The 20,014-nt window shown below is 42.8% G+C and overlaps 1 protein-coding gene and 1 non-coding gene across 3 annotated transcripts in view; both read right to left on the bottom strand.

Moving 5' to 3' along the window:
- Positions 1-766: 766 nt before the first annotated feature.
- LOC118677983 lies at positions 767-903 on the bottom strand. Its single transcript, XR_004974680.1, has one exon. It is a non-coding gene; the product is annotated as a small nucleolar RNA SNORA42/SNORA80 family (small nucleolar RNA).
- A 1,350-nt stretch (positions 904-2,253) lies between these two features.
- CASR (calcium sensing receptor) overlaps positions 2,254-20,014 on the bottom strand; it is a 94,053-nt gene continuing 76,292 nt past the window's right edge. For both annotated transcript variants that reach the window (XM_036352617.1, XM_036352618.1), the window contains exons 6-7: positions 6,621-6,744; positions 2,254-5,372 (exon numbers count right to left, since the gene is read on the bottom strand). In XM_036352617.1, coding sequence (XP_036208510.1) covers positions 3,874-5,372; positions 6,621-6,744 — 1,623 coding nt within the window. In that variant the 3' untranslated portion in view covers positions 2,254-3,873. The remainder of the gene's footprint in view (positions 5,373-6,620; positions 6,745-20,014) is intronic.

Genomic DNA, 20,014 nt, shown 5'->3' with positions numbered 1-20,014 from the left:
CTTTTCTTGCCTCATGGTCCCCTTCCCTATCCAAAGGCAGCAATGGCCAGTGGAGCTGTTCTCACATTGCATCACTCTGACACTGATTCTTCTGCTTCCCTCTTCTGCTTTTGAGGAGCCTTGTGATTACATTGGGCCCACCTGGATCATTCAGACTCATTTTCCTATCTCAAGGTCAGCTAATTAGCAACTTTAATTCCACCTGCAGCCTTAATTTACCCGCGTGGTATAACGTATCATCACAGGCTCTGGAGATTGGAATATGGGCATCTTTGGGGAACCTTATTCGGCCTTCCACAAATGCCTATGCAGGTTTAGAGGCATGCGCCCTGTTTTTCTTCTGGCGTCTTGGAAGCTTGTTGGCCTTCTTGAATTCTTCATACCTGCATGGGAGGCAGCGGTCAAGTAGACGTGGCAGTGTAGGGTGCCAGGAGGGAGGGGCCTGAGAGCTGCCCGGTAGTTCCCAGGCCCCAGTGCCCCCTCTCATGAGAGAGCTGGCAGGCCTGGGAGGGGTGATGCAGCTGAGGAAATCACTGTGGATCCCATGTGTGGGGACCCTATGGGGATGCAATTAATGCCTCAGAGAATGCTAGCATGGAGGCATATTAATTATTGGGGGACAAGATAAGAATGTTCTCAGAGATGTCAACAGCAGCTGCCCATATATGAGGAATCCCGCCCCTTTTACACTACAAAAAACCCTCCTGAGAGGGGAAAGGAACAAACCTCTGAAGTCAGACCCCCAGAAATTCAAATTGATTCAGAAAACTGTGTACTCCCCTTCAGTGCTCACAGCCCATGGGTAAGGAGGTGGGGCAATGATTCGGGGCTGCAGTTTATTCTGGCATGGGTACACTATGAGAGGCCTACAGAGCAGGGCCCACCATAAATCCATTGCCATGCTCTGATTCAGAAACCTTTGAAGTCACTGGGAAAAATCCCAAGTTGACTAAGATGAAGTTTCTGTCACAAGGCTGAATGGGAATTTGAGATAGAAACTAGTTTATCACAGAAAAGTAATGCGCGTTCTTATTTCATACCTTTGATTTTGTGCTGAGAGCTATCCCAGCTACATGTAAATGAGGACAATGACACTGAGTCTCCCTTTCTGACAAGAATAATGGGAGAGAATGCTTTATTTGCAAGCACTTGGTGAAATGAAGCTCAGTGTAACCGGTGTGTTGTCTGTGATGAGCCCCCTTGCTCCCTTCCAGATCGCTGCATGATGGGTGAGCTGCACAGTGAAATCAATCTTGGGAACGATAAGTATGCGATATTTTGCATCGCTAAGAGCTATTTCCACATAACTATGCTGACACATAAAAACCAAGCCATCAATCTTTCAGCTTTAAAAAAACAGGCCGAGTAAAATGTTACATATGAACCTTCACTCAGCTCTGTGCCTTGCTCATAGGTGTGACCAGGGTGGGAACAGCAGGCTGGCCTGGCTAGGGGAGCAGATGCCTCACCGGGGCTTTCCTGTGTGAAACCTTCTCTTAATCTGAGTCATGCTTCCATGTGGCGCCCTCTATTGTCTTTTCATCCAAATGAACAACTGTCATATCAATTGATAGGTTACTTTAAAAATCATGCATGGAAAGGCAGCTCTTTGGAGGAAGGCGATCAGAGGAAGAAGTTATCGGCAGCTATAAAGTTTGAGGCCTCACCCAGACACAATTGCTACGTTTGGCCTTGGCTTAGGAGCAGCAACTGAGAAGAGAACAAAAGAAGAGACACGAACAGCAAACCTGACCGTGGTGATCCTAGTGCTCTGACGAATCCAACCACAGAAGCATACGGCTCTTCTTTTAATGTTAAAGGGAACATTAGTCAATTCACTGTCATCTAAACTACCTGAGAAACTACGGCCAGACTGGGACAGTTTTCCGCTGGTCCTGGAGATCTGGGTGCTGACATCACAGAGGCAGAGTGTGGAGCCTCTGGGCAAGTGCCTGACCTCTCTTCTTCAGCACAAGCTATATCACCAGGGCTCACACCGTGACCTGGGCCCTGAGTTCTTGGGTTTATTATGGAGAACGTTATTGTCATCAGTGGGCTTGTCATTAAAATCTGAATGATAAATAAACAAGTTTGTTTTGTATTTCAAACAAGTGAAAAAATAATTACAATATCAGTAATAATATTAACTAATATTTATTGTGTGCTTACTATGTGCTAGGCACCATGCTAAAGTACTTTACATACATTATCTCATTTTTTTTTAATAAGAGAAAGTTTATTTAGAAAGTCACAGAGGTAGAAGAAGTGAGCCTAGAAGAAATGGGCTCAGGAAACAAGTGGCAGAGGCAAAAGAAGGGCCCCTGGAGCTTAGGAGAAAGAGAGGCAAGGAAAACATGCCTGGGGAAGAGGGTAGGGAAAGGCATGGGTGTGCTAGACAGAGAGGGAGAGGGAGAGGGAGAGGGAAAGAGAGAGAGAGAGAGAGAGAGAGAGAGAGAGAGAGAGAGAGAGAGAGAGACCCATACATTATCTTATTTAATCCACATAAGAGCTCTGAGGGAAAAGGATGATTATTATCCCCATTTTGGAGACAAAGAAGCTGGGGCTCACCAAGGCCAGCGTTCCTGGTCTATAGTCACCCAACTGATAAGTGGCCAACCCAGGGCTTGAACCTAGGTTTCTCTGTTTAGAGCCTGACATCTCGGCTGTATGCCATTCAACCCCTTTAACTACCCATGGGCAGGCTGCCACTGCTGGAGGGAACATGGTATGGCATTTGGGGGGTGGAGGGCCAGGCTAATGCCTTGTGAGAGCTCTCTTGAAACCACACTGTCTCACCCCAGCAACTGGTAGGGGACTAATGACTGAGAGCTTATTCTCCACAGGCACAAGGATAAATCTGGCTTCAGGAAGCCTTTGGGGCAAGGATGGGTGCAGATTCTGGACTCCTGGGGCCCGGAAAGGGCTCACATAGGGCTTAGCTTATGGGGTGGGGGTGGGGGGGTGGGCAAGGAATACGGAGCTCAGTAATACTGCCTTATATAAGCCAAACTGTGACTTTTTTCAGTTTATATTGTCCATGGACTGTGACAACAGAAGCATTTTCTTAAGGAGAAAGGTACCTAGAGCAATATTAATTTCAGATACAGCTCAGTGGAGTTATGCAGTCCCCTCCCAACAATTTGAGGTGGTTCTTTATCCTCCGGGAATCTAAGCGTGGCATCACGGTCACATGCTGCATGAAACCAGGTGCACTGGTACAGGAGGAGAGCTAACTTTCTAGGTGCCGCATGACAGCAGCAGCAAGTAGAAGACCACACACCTTATGGCTTCCATAAATAGGAAGGGACACATTCACCTACGGTTTTGAACATGTAAAGTTCTTCCCCTGTCAAGGTGCTGGGCAACACTGGTGACATCCTGCCTTTGAGACTCTTCACTCCAGTGGTGGCCAAGATGATGTCCTGCCGCTGCACACTGTCCCTGGGCCAGGCTGTCCGCAATGCTCAGGGCGGTCATGTCAGTAGGAAAGAAAAGAACAAAGAAGAGAGGGGGTAGGTGGAGGGTAAGTGATTGGTTTAAAGCCTGGTTCCCTCTCTGGGCTGCTGGGTCAGCTAGAACAGAAGAAGAGAACAAAAGAAGAGACATGAACAGCAAATCTGACCATGGCGACTCAGTGCTCTGACGAATCCAACCACAGAAGCACACGGCTCTTCTTTTTTTAAATTTTAAAGGGAACATTAGTCAACTCACTGCCATATAAAACAGTGCAGCTAAGTTCCAGGCGTCTGGCATGTCTATTATTCCTCCTTCCTCAGAGGCAAGGAGTTGGGAGCAGTCCCTCACCCCTGTGGGAGAGTGTATGGATCCCAGGAGCTCTCTGGATCCTCCCTGGACGGGCCTTCTCCTTCCATTTCAGGAGTGCAGTATGTTCTCTGTGACAGTGCTGCCTCCACCGCTGATGACGAAGCTCCGGGAGTTGGACACGACCAGAGCTGGGGACATCTCTTCGGGGTCCTCTGCCTCTGGCTGGCGGTCTCCACCCACAGGCCCTTGCAGGCCTGTCTCCTGGGCGGTCAGTTCTGAGTCCGGCTCCCCGCACTGCAGCGGGAGTAACGCCTGGTGCCTGGTCAGGGTGTCGTTGCTTTTCTGGGACTCCAGGGAGTTCTGGTGCGTGGAATTCCTGTGAGCCGCGGCACTCTTCTGAGGCTCGTCAAAGCTCAGCGAGAAGGTGACGGTGCCGCTGCCGAAGATGACCTGCTTGCATCTGGGCTGCTGCTGCGGCTGCAGGGCCGAGGGCGGCGGCGGCTGCGGCGGCGGCTCCTGCTGGGGCAGGGCCAGCGGCTGCTGGGGCTTCTGCCTCTCGGGCTGCGGGAAGGGGTCCTCGCTGTTGCTCTTGCTGCTTATGGAGGAGGAGGGGGTGGACCCCGTGGAGCCCCCGAGGCTGCCGGACCGCTTGCGGGAGACGTTGCTGCGGCGCAGCGTGGCCCGGGCCGCCACCTTGAAGGCGTGCGCCGCGGTGCTGCAGCGCACCTCCTCGATGGTGTTGCGGGCCGGCTTGAAGAGGATGATGTAGACCTTGTTGAAGAAGATGCAGGCCAGCAAGCCGAAGCTGGCCGCCAGGATGGCGATCACCTCCACGGCAGAGACGAACTTGCCGTAGGTGCTGGCGTAGGCCGGGATGAAGGAGATCCAGACGATGAAGAAGATGAGCATGCTGAAGGTGATGAACTTGGCTTCGTTGAAGTTCTCCGGCAGCTTCCGGGACTTGAAGGCGAAGAAGAAGCAGATGGCGGCCAGCAGGCAGGTGTAGCCGATCAGGAAGCCCAGCGCCATGAGCGAGCCCTCGTGGCAGGTGATGAAGATGATCTCATCCTCCAGCTCGTGGTTGCGGTAGCTGGAGGGCGGCGCGGTGTAGAGCCAGATCACACAGATGACGATCTGCACGAAGGTGCAGAGGAAGACCAGCAGGAACTGCAGGTTGAGCCCCCACCACTTGCGGTGGAAGCTGGTGGGGATCTTGGCCTCGAACACCAGGAGGACGCGGTTGGTTTTCACCAGGATGCAGGAGATGCAGAGCACGAAGCTGATGCCGAAGGCCGGCTGGCGCAGGCGGCAGGTCCAGTCCTGGGGCTCCCCGATGAAGAACAAGGAGCTGGAGAAGCAGCAGAGCAGGGAGAAGAGGAGGAGGTAGGAGAGCTCTCGGTTGGTGGCCTTGACGATGGGCGTGTTGCGGAACTTGATGAAGACCCCCAGCACGAAGGCCGTCAGGAAAATGCCCAGCACCGCGAAGAGGGTGAGCGCGATCCCAAAGGGCTCCGTCCAGGACAGAAACTCGATCTCCTTGGCGATGCAGGAAGTGTGGTTCTCGCTGGACCAGAAGTCATCCGGGCACTTGTCGCAGGCACTTGCATCTGTAAAATGTCCCAGCGAAGAGGGAGTGACCGAGTAGCATCGACTAAAATTTATGAGTGTGAATGTGGTGGTGAGCGTACACAGGCTAGTGGGTCTGGTCACTTTACATTGTACTTACTGATGAAAATTGTGATTTTTACATGATCAAGTAATATACTGAACTCGGACATGTTTAATTCTATACTTAATTTCATATACCTTTGATTATCTATAGTTTTTGCCCCTTTGTACATGGGGTGGTGGTGGTGTACATGTTTCCTTTAAGACTATCTGCTGATGGTTTGCAGCAGAGAATGATCAATCTTGCTGGACAGGTGGCTGCCCAGAGGTATGGCATAGTCCACCAACTTTTCACAGAATGATTCAAGCTCAGCCTGACTCATTCTGGATATGTGGATGGGCTTTGCAGACATGCCTGAGGGAGACATCCTCAGATCTAGGTAGCGTATCTCACACTATGACCTGTGCCTTCCTCCAAGGCTTTCCAATGAAGGAGGCTATAGGCTCATTTAATCAAGGAACGTGTATTAAGTCTCTGGTGTGTCCCTCGCCCATGAAGTCTGGGGACGTGAAAGGAATATGGGCTTTGCAGTCAGAGAGCTGGATGGGAATCCTGGCCCTGCCATTTACTAGCGGTATGAACTTTGGGCCTCCGTTTTCTCATGTATGAACTGGAAGCAATAATAACCCCTTATTATGGGGAGGATGAAATTAGATAATAGCAATTATACTTAATATTTATAGAGTGCTTCCAATGTGCTCAGCAAGGATTTTATTGAATAGACATTTACCTTGAACTTACCATGTGCTTTACCAATATTAACTCATTGAAGTCTCACTTTAGAGGTGAGGAAACTGAGGCACAGGAAAAACATGAGTAAGACAGCAAGTACAGTGCCAGGCACCCAGAGGCCATCTGTCATGGCCTATTAACTCTGGAGCCTGGATCAGACAGAAGTTTGTCTATTCAGGGCCTCTGAGCTATAAGCAAAGAAAAACTATTGGAAAGAAGTATTAAAGCAAAAGGAAGATGTGTAACAGGTGTGTTTGTAAGCTCTCATGGTGTTGTAAGACATCTAACATTTTTTTTCTATCTCCCTCAGAGGCCAGCCCAGCATGATGCTCAGATATACGTTGTTAAATGAGAAACTGTGCTAAACATCATCTCAGCCTAGCCCTTCGAGGGACTTCACTGACCTCAGGTCCCCAAAGCTCTACCTGATGCCCACAAAGGGCTGTTCCGTTACCTATCTCATCGCTGTACTCCCCATCAGGACACTTCACGCACTCAAAGCAGCAGGTGGGCTTCCCCTCAATGATTCCCTTCCTGGTCCCTTCCAGGCAAACTCTGCTGCAATTGGAGAAAGGCACCTGGAAGATGGAGAGCACAAAAGTGAGGGGCTGCAGCTGTGGGATCAGTCTTATAGCTCCTTTGTCACATATAAGGAGAAGTTGGGCTCAAGAACCAGTGTAGCAGACTCTAGGCCAGTAGTTCTCAACCTTCCTAATGCGGCGACCCTTTAATACAGTTCCTCATGTTGTGGTGACCTCCAGCCATAAAATTATTTTCGTTGCTACTTCATAACTGTAATTTTGCTACTGTTATGAATCGTAATGTAAATATCTGATATGCAGGATGTATTTTCATTGTTACAAATTGAAAATAATTAAAGCATAGTGATTAATCACAAAAACAATATGTAATTATATGTGTGTTTTCCGATGGTCTTAGGCGACCCCTGTGAAAGGGTCATTTGACCCCCAAAGGGGTCGTGACCCACAGGTTGAGAACCACTGCTCTAGGCCCTTTCCAGGCAGAGGAAGGTCCAGAGACTCTACCTCATGGGGTCTATAAAGGGGAGAAATGCCTATGGACCAGTGAACATGTAATTGCGCGCATACACACACACACACACACACACACACACACACACACACACACACACACACGTGTGCATACACCTATGGGATTCTAGGAAAATTCATTGTTGGGAAGACACCATGACCAAAATCCTTCTTAAATAACCCCCCTTCCATTCCCTCCAGGTCCCAGAACAAGCCATCTGTTTACTCTCCATGGAAGTAAAAGTTTGAGACAGACTAAAAGATACAAGGACATGTACCTACACACAGAGGGACAATTACAAGGGAAATTCGGAGATGAAGGGAAATTTGTTTGAAAAGGAGACTGTAAACTTTGCAGTGAATTGCAATTCTTGCAATTTTATTTTAGGCTTTGCAGGGAGATTTCTGATATCCTCAGGGAGGCAGGCAGTACAGGCATGAAGGGGTTGAAGGTAAATGGATCAGAAAGATATATCAGGCAACTCTTAACCAAAAGAAAGCTGCAGTAGCGACATTAATTTCAGATAACATAGATTTTAGTTGACATATTTATTTCCTTAATGGACTTCAAGTGCACAGAATTTAATCATAATCCTTGTTTCTTTCCATCATTACTTGTTCATGTTTGACTCACTTTTAGTTAGTCATTTTAAATGACAACCACCCAAAACAAAAGCTAAGACTGAAACAATAACACTACATCTAACTATATCCTTCCTCTGCCCGTAACTTCCACCCCCACCACATATTCATATCCTGGGTTCATCACAGGCAAGTAACACTAAATTTTCAAAGGACAGATCAATCTAATCTTATACAAACTCTACTGGAAATTAGGAAAAATAAAAATAAAAAAAGAATACCCTCCACCTCATTCTTGTAAAGTCACTATAACCCTGAGTCCAAAACCAGACAAGAATAGTATGAAAAAGAAAAAAATAAATACAGGCCCATTTCACACATTAATTTGTTTTCAGAAACAGACTTAAGTCAGGAATTTATGCTTGAGTAATTTATAAAGAAAGTTCTCCCAATGGAAACAGGAAGAGAATGGAGGAAGTACAACACAGAAGGGAGGGGAGAAGCAAGGGCGTGATCTCTAGCAAAGTCCCTCAGAGGGTAGCTCCTGACTGGTCCCCAGGGGAACTCAGAACAGTCTTGATCTGAGGAGAAGGGGTGAGGGCTTTCAGACTTCTCCCCCACTCATTGGTTAAGAAGTCATTTTAGGGAAATGTAAACTCCTAGGCTCTTCTGCCTCTCTGAGCCTGTGGGCAAAGTGGGTTCTATTAGCCTGCAGGCAAGGCAGTCTTCTGAGAAAGAGCAGCAAGTTCTGGTTATTGGAAACAAAAATATGCTGAAGTCTTGGAGGTGCACGCAAAGTGTAAGGAATGTGAAAGGATCTGAGAAGAGTACAACTATTTTCCACTTCTTGAAAATAGATGAAAGATACGAAAACAATGAACAAACAAAGTCAAAGGACATAAAAAAGAAAACACATAATTTTAGGTTTATGCCAGGAATACAAACAAGTTTAAGATTAGAAAATCTGTGTCAATCACTGCAATGGTAAATTAACACAGAAAAATATGATCATCAACAGATAAAAAAAAAATCATTTGATGAGCCCTGGCTGGGTGGCTCAGTTAATTGGAGCATCATCCTGTATACCAAAAGGTTGCAGGTTCGGTTCCCCAACAGGTCACATAGTTTGTGGGTTTGATTCCTGGTCAGGCATATATGGAGACAACTGATCAATGTTTTTCTCTTTCCGTCTCTTTCCCCTTTCTCTCTCTCTAAATTCAATGGAAACATTTCCTCCAATAAGGATTTTTTTAAAAAGAAGCATTTGATGAAATTCAATAAAGACTAGTGATAAAAACTTAATGAAAAGGGGCAGGAAGAAATATCTTTAACTTGCAAAAGGGTAACAAAATAATTATCCAAATAAGACAGTATTTATAGCATTTTCTTTAAAACAAGGGTGCCTACTATCACAACTATTATTAAACACTGCACTGGAGTTCCTAACTAGCAAGTAGAATAAGAAAAAATAAAGGCTTAAATATTGGGAACGACTAAATAAAACTGTTATTATTTGCAGATGATAAGATTGTCCACATAGAAAATCCAAAAGAGTCAACAATCAAATTATCCTATCTAATAATAGACAAACATGGTAATTAACCGTACCTCCGCTATGCTTCCCATTGGCTAATCAGGGCGATATGCAAATTAACTGTCAACCAAGATGGCGGCCGGCAGCCAGGCAGCTGAAGTGAACATGAGGCTTGGTTGCCCCGGCGATGGAGAAAGCCAAGGTTCCCCGACTGCCCCGGCCAGGCTCTGAGCTCCAATCTAAGCAACAATGTTGCAATTATAGAAGCTAAACAATCCCCAGATACCTGCTTTCAGCCAGCTGGCCTCAGAGCTGGAGCTGCAACAAAGTTTTAATTACAGAAGGTAAATAAATCCGGGAATAAAAAAAAAGGAAAAGAAAAAAAGGAGAGACTGGGAGCTTCAGTTGCAGGCTTGGCCTGCCTGAAAACAGCCTTCAGCCCCTCATCCAGGCTGGCCAGGCACCCTAGTGGGGACCCCCACCCTAAAGGGGGTGCAGGCAGCCTGAAAACAGCCATCAGCCTCTCATCCAGGCTGGCCAGGCACCCCAGTGGGTACCCCCACCCTGAAGGGGATGTGGGCAGCCTGAAAACAGCCATCAGCTCCTCACCCAGGCTGGCCAGGCACCCAAGTGGGACCCCCACCCTGATCTGGGACACCATTCAGGGCAAACCAGCCAGCCCCAACCCGTGCACCAGGCCTCTATCCTATATAGTAAAAGGGTAATATGCAAACTGACCCTAACAGCAGAAAGACTGGGAATGCCTGGTCACTATGACACACACTGACCACCAGGGGGCAGATGCTCAATGCAGGAGCTGCCCCCTGGTGGTCAGTGCGCTCCCACAGGGGGAGCTCTGCTCAGCCACAAGCCAGGCTGATGGCTGCCAGTACAGCGGTGGTGGTGGGAACCTCTCCTGCCTCCTCAGCAGCACTAAGGATGTCCAACTGCAGCTTAGGTCTGCTCCCCGCTGGCAAGTGGACATCCCCCAAGGGCTGCCAGGCTGCCAGAGGATGTCTGATTGCCATCTTAGGCCCAATCCCCTGGGGAGCAGGCCTCAGCCAGCAGGTGGTCATCCCCTGAGGGGTCCCAGACAGAGAGAGGGCACAGGCCGGGCTGAGGGACCCCTCCCCCCCGAGTGCACAAATTTTTGTGCACCAGGCTTCTAGTTTATACTAATAAAAGGGTAATATGCTAATTAAACTGGGTCGACTGGCCATTGGACATCCAACTTCCTTCCGGACAAATGCATGATGGTGGGGGCCGAGGCAGAGGCCATTAGGGGCGATCAGGCTGGCATGGGAGAGCAGTTGGGGTGAGATCAGGCTAGCAGGGGGTTAGGGGTGATCTGGCCGGCAGGGGAGGGCAGTTGGGGGTGACCAGGCCAGCAGGGGAGGGCAGTCGGGGCATTAGGCAGGCAGGCAGGTGAGTTGTTAGGAGCCAGGATTGAGAGAGGGATGTCTGACTGCCAGTTTAGGCCTGATCCCTATGGACATCCCCTGAGGGGCCCCGGATTGGAGCGGGTGCAGGCCGGGCTGAGGGACACCCCCCTCCCATGCATGAATTTCATGCACTGGGCCTTTAGTTAAAAATAATTGGAGAGAAGCTCCAGGCTAAAATATCACAGCCTACCAGTGTTCTTGAAAATGAAATCCAAGTTTAATTGATTTTATATACATTCTTATTGAATATACTGGGGTGACATTAGTTAATAAAATTATATAGGTTATAAGTGTACAATTCTGTAACACATCATTTGTATATTATATTGTGTGTTCACCATCCAAAGTTGTCTCTTTCCATTACTATTTATCCCTTCTTTACCCTCTTCTACCTCCTTCCACCCCATTTTCCTCTTACAGTCACCATACTCTCTGCGGGGTTTTTCTTAATACCTTCACCTTTTTCCACTCAGGCTCCCACCTCCCCTCCCCTCTGACAGCTGTCATTCTGTTCTCTGTATCTATGAGTCTATTTCTGCTTTGTTAGTTTATTTTGTTCATTAGATTCTACATGTAAATGAAATCATATGGTATTTGTTTTTCTCTGACTGGCTTATTTCACTTAGCATAATACTTTTCAGGTCCATCCATGCTGTCACAAAAGGTAAGATTTCCTTTTTTTTTTTTTTTTTTTTTTTTTTTTTTTTTTTTTTTTACAGCCGAGTAGTATTCCACTGTATAAATGTACCACAACTTTTGTGTCCACTCATCTACTGATGGGCACTTGGTCTGCTTCCAAATCTTGGCTATTGTAAATATTGCTGCAATGAACATACGGGTGCATATGTTATTTCAAATTAGTGTTTCAGGTTTCCTCGGATATATTCCCAGAAGTGGAATCACTGTACCATATGGTAGTTCTAGTTTTAATTTTTTGAGGAAACTATTTTCCACAGTGGCTGCACCAGCCTGCATTCCCACTAACAGTGCAAGAGGGTTCTCTTTTCTCCACATCCTCACCAACACTGATTCTTTGTTGATTTATTGATGATAGACAATCTGGCAGGTGTGAGGTAATACCTTATTGCAGTTTTAATTTGCATTTCTCTGATGATTAGTGACTTTGAGCATCTTTTCATATGTTTATTGGCTATCTCTACATCCTCTTTGGAGAAGAGTCTATTTAGATTTTTTGCCCATTTTTAAATTGGATTGTTTGTTCTTTTGTGTATTGAGTTGGATAAATTCTATATAAATTTTGAATATTAACTCCTTAGCAGATGTATCATTGGCAAGTATGTTCTCCCATTCAGTGGTTGGGTTGTCTTTTCATTTCGTTGATGGTTTTCTTTGCTGTGCAAAACTTTTTAGTTTGATGTAGTCCAATTTGTTTATTTTTTATTTTGTTTCCCTTGCCTGAGGAGATATATCAGAAAAAAATATTGCTATGAGAAATGTCCAAGACCATGTTTTCTTCTAGGATATTTATGGTTTTGACTCTTACATTTTAGTCTTTAATACATTTCGAGTTTATTCTTGTATATGGTATAAGAAGTGGTCTAGGGGTGGGGGGCAGGAGGAAGGGGGGTAAGAGATCAACCAAAGGACTTGTATGCATGCATATAAGCATAACCAATGGACATAAGACACTGGGAGGTAGGGGAGGCCAGGGGATTGTCAAGGGCGGGGGAAAAAAAGGGACACATATGTAATACCCTTTGTAATACTGTAAGCAATAATAATAAAAAAAGAAGTGGTCTAGTTTCATATTTTTGCATGTATCTGTCCAATTTTCTCAACACAATTTATTGAACAGATTGTCTTTATCCCATTGGATGTTCTTGCCTCCTTTGTCAAACCCTAATTGACCAAGAAGGTGTGGGTTTATTTCTGGGCTCTCTATTATGTTCCATTGATCATAATATATGTCTGTTTTTATGCTAATATCATGCTGCTTTGATTACTATGGCCTTATAGCATAGTTTGATATTAGGAAGTGTGATTCCTCCAACTTTGTTCTTTCTCAAGATTGCTGTTACTATAAGGATCTTTTGTGGTTCCATATTAATTTTGGGATAGTTGTTCTAATTCTGTGAAATATGCTATTGGTATCTTGATAGGAATTGTATTTAATTTATAGATTGGTTTGGGTAGTATGGACATTTTAATGAAGTTAATTCTTCCTATCCATGAACATGGAATATGCTTCCACTTATTTGTATCTCCTTTAGTTTCTCTCTTCAGTGTCTTATAATTTTCTGAGCACAATTTTGCAACCTGGGTTAAATTTACTCCTCTGTATTGTATTGTATTGTATTGATTTATTTTTGATGCAATTATAAATGGGATTTTTCTTAATTTCCCTTTCTGAAAGTTAATTATTGGTGTATAAAAATGCAACCAATTTCTAGATATTTATTTTGTATCCTGATACTTTACTGAATTCATTTATCAGTTTTGATAGGGTTTTTTTGGTAGACTCTTTAGGGTTCTCTATATACAGTTTCATGTCAACTGCAAATAGTGACAGTTTTATTTCTTCTTTTCCAATTTGAATGCCTTTTATTACTTCTTCTTGTCTGATTTTACTTTTTGTACATTGAGTATGATGTTGGCTGTGACATATATATATATATATATATATATATATATATATATATATATATATCTCCTTTATTATGCTGAGGTATGTTCCCTCTAGTCCCACTTTGCTGAGAGTTTTTGTCGTAAATGGGTGCTGGATTTTATAAAATGCTCTTTCTGCATCTATTGATATCATCATGTGATTTTAATCCTTTCTTTTGTTAATGTGGTATATTACATCTATTGATTTACAGATATTGTACCAACCTTTCATCCCCAGAAAAAAATCCCACCTGTCATAGTGTATGATATTTCTAATGTATTGCTGGATCCAATTTGCTAATATTTTGTTGAGAATTTTAGCATCTATGTTCATCAGGGATATTGGCCTATAATTTTTTTCTTTGTAGTGTGATTTTCTGGTTTTGGAATTAGGATAATGCTGGCTTTGTCTTACCTCCTCTTGATTATTATTATTTTTTATTATATTAATTTATTTTATTCATTTTTAAATTAAAAGTGTAATACATGTTTGTCACAGTCAGTTGAAAAATACATGTATATTTTCAAAGATTTTTTAAATAAATTTTTATTGTCTAAAGTTTTACATATGTCTCCTTTTCCCCCAATTGGGCCCCCTGATCGCCAAACATTCCCACCCCAAGCAAGCCCCCACTGCCCCAGTGTCTGTGTCCATTGGTTATGCTAATATACATGCATACAAGTCCCTTGGTTGATCTCTAAACCTCCCCTCCCCCATCCCCCCTCCCCCTGCCTAGCCATTTGTCTCTGGATCTATTCTTGTTCATCAAATTATGTTGATCATTATATCCCACATATGAGTGAGATCATGTGATATTTATCTTTCTCCGATTGGCTTATTTCACTTAGCATAATGCTCTCCAGTTCCATCCATGCGTTGCAAATGGTAAAAGTTTTTTTTTTTCTTTTTTTTTTTTTAATAGCAGCATAGTATTCCATTGTGTAGATGTAATACAGTTTTTTAATCCACTCATCTGCTGATGGGCATTTAGGCAGTATCCAAATCTTAGCTATGGTAAATTGTGCTGCTATGAACATATGGGTGCATATATCCTTTCTGATTGGTGTTTCTGTTTTCTTGGGATATAGTCCTAGAAGTGGTATTACTGGGTCAAACGGCAGTTCCATTTTTAAATTTTTGAGGAAATGCCATACTGTTTTCCACAATGGCTGCACCAATCTGCATTTCCACCAGCAGTGAAGGAGGGTTCCTTTTTCTCTGCATCCTCTCTAGCACATGTCATATGTTGATTTGTTAATGATAGCCATTCTGACAGGTGTGAGGTGGTACCTCATTATTGTTTTCATTTGCATCTCTCAGATGATTAGTGACTTTGAGTATGTTTTCATGTGTCTCTTGGCTTTCTGAATGTCCTCTTTCGAAAAGTGTCTAATTAGGTCCTTTGCCCATTTTTTGATTGGATTGTTTATCTTCCTTTTGTTAAGTTATATGAGTTCTCTGTACATTTTGGAGATTAAACCCTTATTGGATACATTGGCAATTATGCTCTCCCATGCAGTGGGCTTTCTTGTTGTTTTGTTGATGGTTTCTTTTGCTGTGCAGAAGCTTTTTATTTTGATGTGGTCCCATTTGTTTATTTTCTCCTTAGTCTCCACTGCCCTAGGAGCTGTGTCTATAAAGATACTGCTATGACATATGTCTTCCATTTTGCTGCCTATAGAGTCTTATAAGATTTTTTTTGGTTTCCTGTCTTACATTTAAGTCCTTGAGACATTTTGAGTTTGTTTTTGTGTATTGTGTAAGTTGGTGATCTAGTTTCATTTTTTTGCATGTATTAGACCAAATTTTCCAGCACCACTTATTGAAGAGACTGTCTTGACTCTGTTATATGCTCTTGCCCTCTTTGTCAAATATTAATGAGCATAATGGCTTGGGTCGATTTCTGGGTTCTCTGTTCTGTTCCATTGGTCTATATGTCTGTTCTTGTGCCAGTACCAGGCAGTTTTGAGAACAGTGGCTTTGTAATATAGCTTGATGTAGACAGCACCTGGGAAGGCACATGGGCATTTCTTTAATTAATGTCAGCTATTTCCAACAGCATTTGGCAAAGCCATGTCCTGGAAACACGTTTTGACAAAAGGCAGGAGTGTTGTCAGCTTGACCTTCAGCCCAGGTGCCAGGGGGTGGGTTTTGTTATTTAAATCCAGCCAAGCACCAGGAATGAATACGACTCAGGCCCACCCAAGATTGCAAATAATCTCCTTTGTCTTGACTTTTAATAAAACTTCCTGTTTTTTGTTGTATAAAATAAATACGCTGTATCGGCTCTGGTCACTGTCACTGTCACTGTCTCTGTCCCTGTCCTGGTCAGAGGACAGTGGTCCACCTGGGCCCAGCTTTTTCTTTCCATCTCTGTGTCTGTCTCTTTCTTTCATTTTCTCAATCCCCAGCAACCCCTACTCAGGAACCAGATCACTCTCTAGCTGAGCTGGATGTGGAGAAGAGAGACATATTTATAGCTTGATATCTGGTATTGAGGTCCCTCCAACTTTGTTCTTCTTTCTCAGGATTGTTGTGGCTATTCGGGGTCTTTTATCATTCCAGATGAATTTTTGGAGAGTTTGTTCTAGTTCTTTGATATATGCCATTGGTATTTTAATGGGGATCGCACTGAATCTGTAGATTGCTTTGGGTAGTATGGGCATTTTAATTATGTTAATTCTACCAATCCATGAACATGGTATGTTCTTCCATTTGTTTATGTCTTCCTCTATCTCTTTTTTCAATGGCCTATCGTTTTCCGAGTATAGGTTTTTTACGTTCTTAGTTAAGTTTATTTCTAGGTATCTTAATTTTTTTGTTGCAATGGTAAATGGGATTTTTTTTTTAAGTTTCTCTTTCTGTGAGTTCATTATTGGTGTATAAGAGGCCACAGATTTCAGGGTGTTAATTTTGTATCCTGTTACATTGCTGAATTCATTTATTAGGTCTAGTAGTTTTTTGATGGAGTCTTTGGGGTTTTCTATGTCATGTCATCTGTGAATAAGGACAGTTTTACTTCTTCTTTTCCAATTTGGATGCCTTTTATTTTTTTCTTCTTGTCTGATTGCTATGGCTAGCACTGCTAGTACTATATCAAACAGGAGTGGTGAAAGTGGGCATCCCTGTCTTGTTCCTGTTCTTAGGGGAAATATGTTTAGTTTTTGCCCATTGAATATGATGTTGGCTGTAGGTTTGTCATATAAGGCTTTTATTATGTGGAAGTATGATCCCTCTATTCCCACTTTGCTGAGAGTTTTTATCAAGAAAGGATGTTGGATTTTGTCAAATGCTTTTTCTTCATTGATTGATATGATTATGTGGTTTTTGTCTTTCAGTTTGTTTATGTGATGTATCACATTTATTTATTTGTGGATATAGTGCCATCCTTACATGCCCAGATGAATCCCATTTGTTCATAGTATATGATCTTTCTAATGTAATGCTGAATCCAATTTGCTAGAATTTTGTTGAGGATTTTAGCAAGCATCTATGCTCATCAAGGATATTGACCTGTAGTTCTCTTTTTTTGTGGTGTCTTTATCTGGTTTTGGAATCAAGGTAATGCTGGCTTCATAGAAAGAACTTGGAAGTGTGCCTTCCTCTTGAAATTTTTGGAATAGCCTGAGTAGGATAGGTTTTAGTTCTTCTCTGAATGCTTGGTAGAACTTCCCTGTAGAGCCATCCAGACCAGGGCTTTTGTTTGCTGGAAGATTTTTGATCGCTGCTTCAATTTCTTTGGTAGTTATAGGCCTATTCAGGTTTTTTTTTATTCTTCCTGATTGAGTTTTAGGAGCTTGTATTTTTCTAAGAATATGTCCATTTCGTCTAGGTTGTCCATTTTGTTGGAATAGAGTTGTTCTTAGTATTTTTTCACAATCCTTTGTGTGTCTGTTGGGTCAGTTGTTATTTCACCTGTTTCATTTCTGATTTTGTTTATTTGGGTCCTCTCTCTTTGTTTCTTAGTGAGCCTGGCTAGAGGTTCATCAATCTTGTTTATCCTTTCAAAGAACCAGCTCTTGGTTTTGTTGATCATTTGTATTTTTTATTTTTGGTCTTTATGTCATTTATTTCCACTCTGACCTTTATTATTTCCTTCCTTCTGCTTACACTGGGCCTTTCTTGTTGCTCTCTTTCTGACTCTTTGAGTTGTAGAGTTAGATAATTTATTACCATTTTTTCTTGTTTTTTTGAGGCAGGCCTGTAGAGCTATGAACTTCCCTCTCAAGACTGCTTTCACTGTGTCCCATAGATTTTGGATTGTTGTGTTTTCATTGTCATTTGTTGCCATGATGCTTTTTATTTCTTCTTTAATCTCTTTGGTAACCCAATCATGCTATTTAGCCCCAGGTGTTTGATTTTTTAAATTGTTTTTATTGTAGTTGATTTCTAATTCTATGCCATTGTGATATGAGAAGATGCTTGATATGATTTCTATCTTCTTGAATTTGAAGAGACTTTGCTTGTGTCCCAATATGTGGTCTATCTTTGAAAATGACCCATGTGCACTTGAGAAGAATGTATATTCTGTGGCTTTGGGTTGAAATGTTTTGAAGATGTCAAATAAGTCCATCTGATCTAGTGAGTCATTTAGGATTTCTGTTTCTTTGCTGATTTTTTGTTCAGAGGATTTGTCCAGTGGTGTTAGTGGGGTATTAAAGTCCCCTACTATGACTGTATTGCTGTCAATCTCTTCCTTGATCTCCTCCAGAAGTTTTCTTATGTATTTGGGTGCTCCTGTATTGGGTGCATATATGTTTACCAGAGTTATATCTTCTTGTTGAATTGCTCCCTTTAATATTATGAAGTGGCCTTCCTTATCTCTTGTTATGGCCTTCACTTTGAGGTCTAATTTTTCAGATATAAGCATTGCTACCCTTCACCATCAGTTTGTGTGAGTCCTTTGTTCTAAGGTAGGTCTCCTATAGATAGCAGATATATGGGTCATGTTTTCTTATCCACTCAGCTACTCTTTGTCTTTTTATTGGGGCATTTAATCCATTCACATTTAAAGTTATTATTGATAGGTACTTGTTTGTTGCCATTTTTATTCTTTATGCCTGTGTTCCTTCTTCCCTTACTATTTCTTCTTTTTACAGCAGACCCTTTAGCATTTCTTGCATTGCTGGTTTGGCAGTAATAAACTCCCGTAGTCCTTTTTTGTTTGTGAAGCTCCTGATTTTTCCCTCAAATTTGATCAATAGTCTTGCTGGGTACAGTATTCTTGGATTCAGACCCTTGCTTTGCATGACTTTGTATATTTCATTCCATTTCCTTCTGGCCTGATGTGTTTCTGTTGAGAAATCAGTCAATAGCCTGATGGGATATCTGTGTAGGTAACTTTCTGTCTCTCTCTGGCAGCCTTTAAGAATCTTACATTGTTATTGGTGTTTGCCAATTTAATTATAATGTGTCTCGGTGTTGGTCTTTTGGGGTTCATCTTGTTTGGGACTCTGTGAGCTTCTTGAACTTGTGTGAGTTTTTTCTTCCCAATATCAGGGAAGTTTTCTGTCATTATTTCTTCAAACAGGTTTTCTATTCCTTGCTCAGTTTACTCTCCTTCTGGCACCCCTATTATGCGGATGTTGTTTTGTTTTGTGTTGTCCCAAAGTTCCCTTAGCCTCTCCTCCTGTTTTTAAGTTGTTTTTTTTTTTCTAGTTGCTGCTCTGCTTGGGTATTTTTTTCTACCTTGTCTTCTAGCTCACTGATGTGGTCCTCTGCTTCTTCTAGTCTACTGTTGATGCTTTCTCTTGTGTTTTGTTGTTGTTGCAGGGATGTCATCTTTCATTTCTTCTTGGTTCTTCTTTATTTCCTCTTTGTTCTTACACATATTGTTGAATTTGTCTTCCAGCCTTTTCAGCATCCTTATGACTATTGCTCTGAATTCTTTCTCTGACATATTGCTTGCCTTTATTTCGTTTACTTCCTTTTCCGGTGATTCCTCCTTTTCTTTCGTATGTGGGTTTTTTTTTTTTTTTTTTACCTCCCCATGATTGCACCTTGAAAGGTGTCTGGTTATGTAGCTCTCTCTTTCCTGTGTTGACTTTAAGGCACAAAATACAACATGACAAGACACAATGCACAGGGCACCAAACACAATTGTTTTCACGATACTAATAACCCCAAATAAAGGTGACCACCAGAGAAAAGAGAATTAGGTGAGAGAAGAGTGCAAAAATGATATTGAGAAAAGGAAAAAAGGTAAGAGAGAAAAGAAAGAGAAGAAAAAAGAAGGGGGAAAAATATATGTATATGGGGAGAAAACTCCAAAACAATAACAACTAATTAAAAAAATGCAACCAACACCCAGAGATGAATGCAAACAACAAACAACAACTAATCCAAAAAATGCAAACAACAAACACCCAGATGAATCTGAGGAGGCAGAGCTCTCTCTAGTTGATCTCTGACCTTTCCATCCATGGATTGCCTTACCAGCTGTGTTTAATTTGCCAATTCAAGGTGGATGTTATTCAATTCAGCTGTTCCTTCTATCTGTTCCGTGAGAAGGTACAGCACCTGTGCACGTACTCAGCTCCACTTTGTCTCCCCTTGGACAAACTTTTTGGTACCTGCAGTCAGGGAGGCTGGAATCTCTGTGTTTGTGGGTTT

The sequence above is a fragment of the Myotis myotis genome, unplaced genomic scaffold (genome assembly GCF_014108235.1).
Source record: "Myotis myotis isolate mMyoMyo1 unplaced genomic scaffold, mMyoMyo1.p scaffold_m19_p_2, whole genome shotgun sequence".
NCBI classification, from domain to species: domain Eukaryota; kingdom Metazoa; phylum Chordata; class Mammalia; order Chiroptera; family Vespertilionidae; genus Myotis; species Myotis myotis.
The sequence above is the reverse complement of the archived record's forward strand: the minus strand, read 5'-3'. Positions and strand labels throughout refer to the sequence as shown.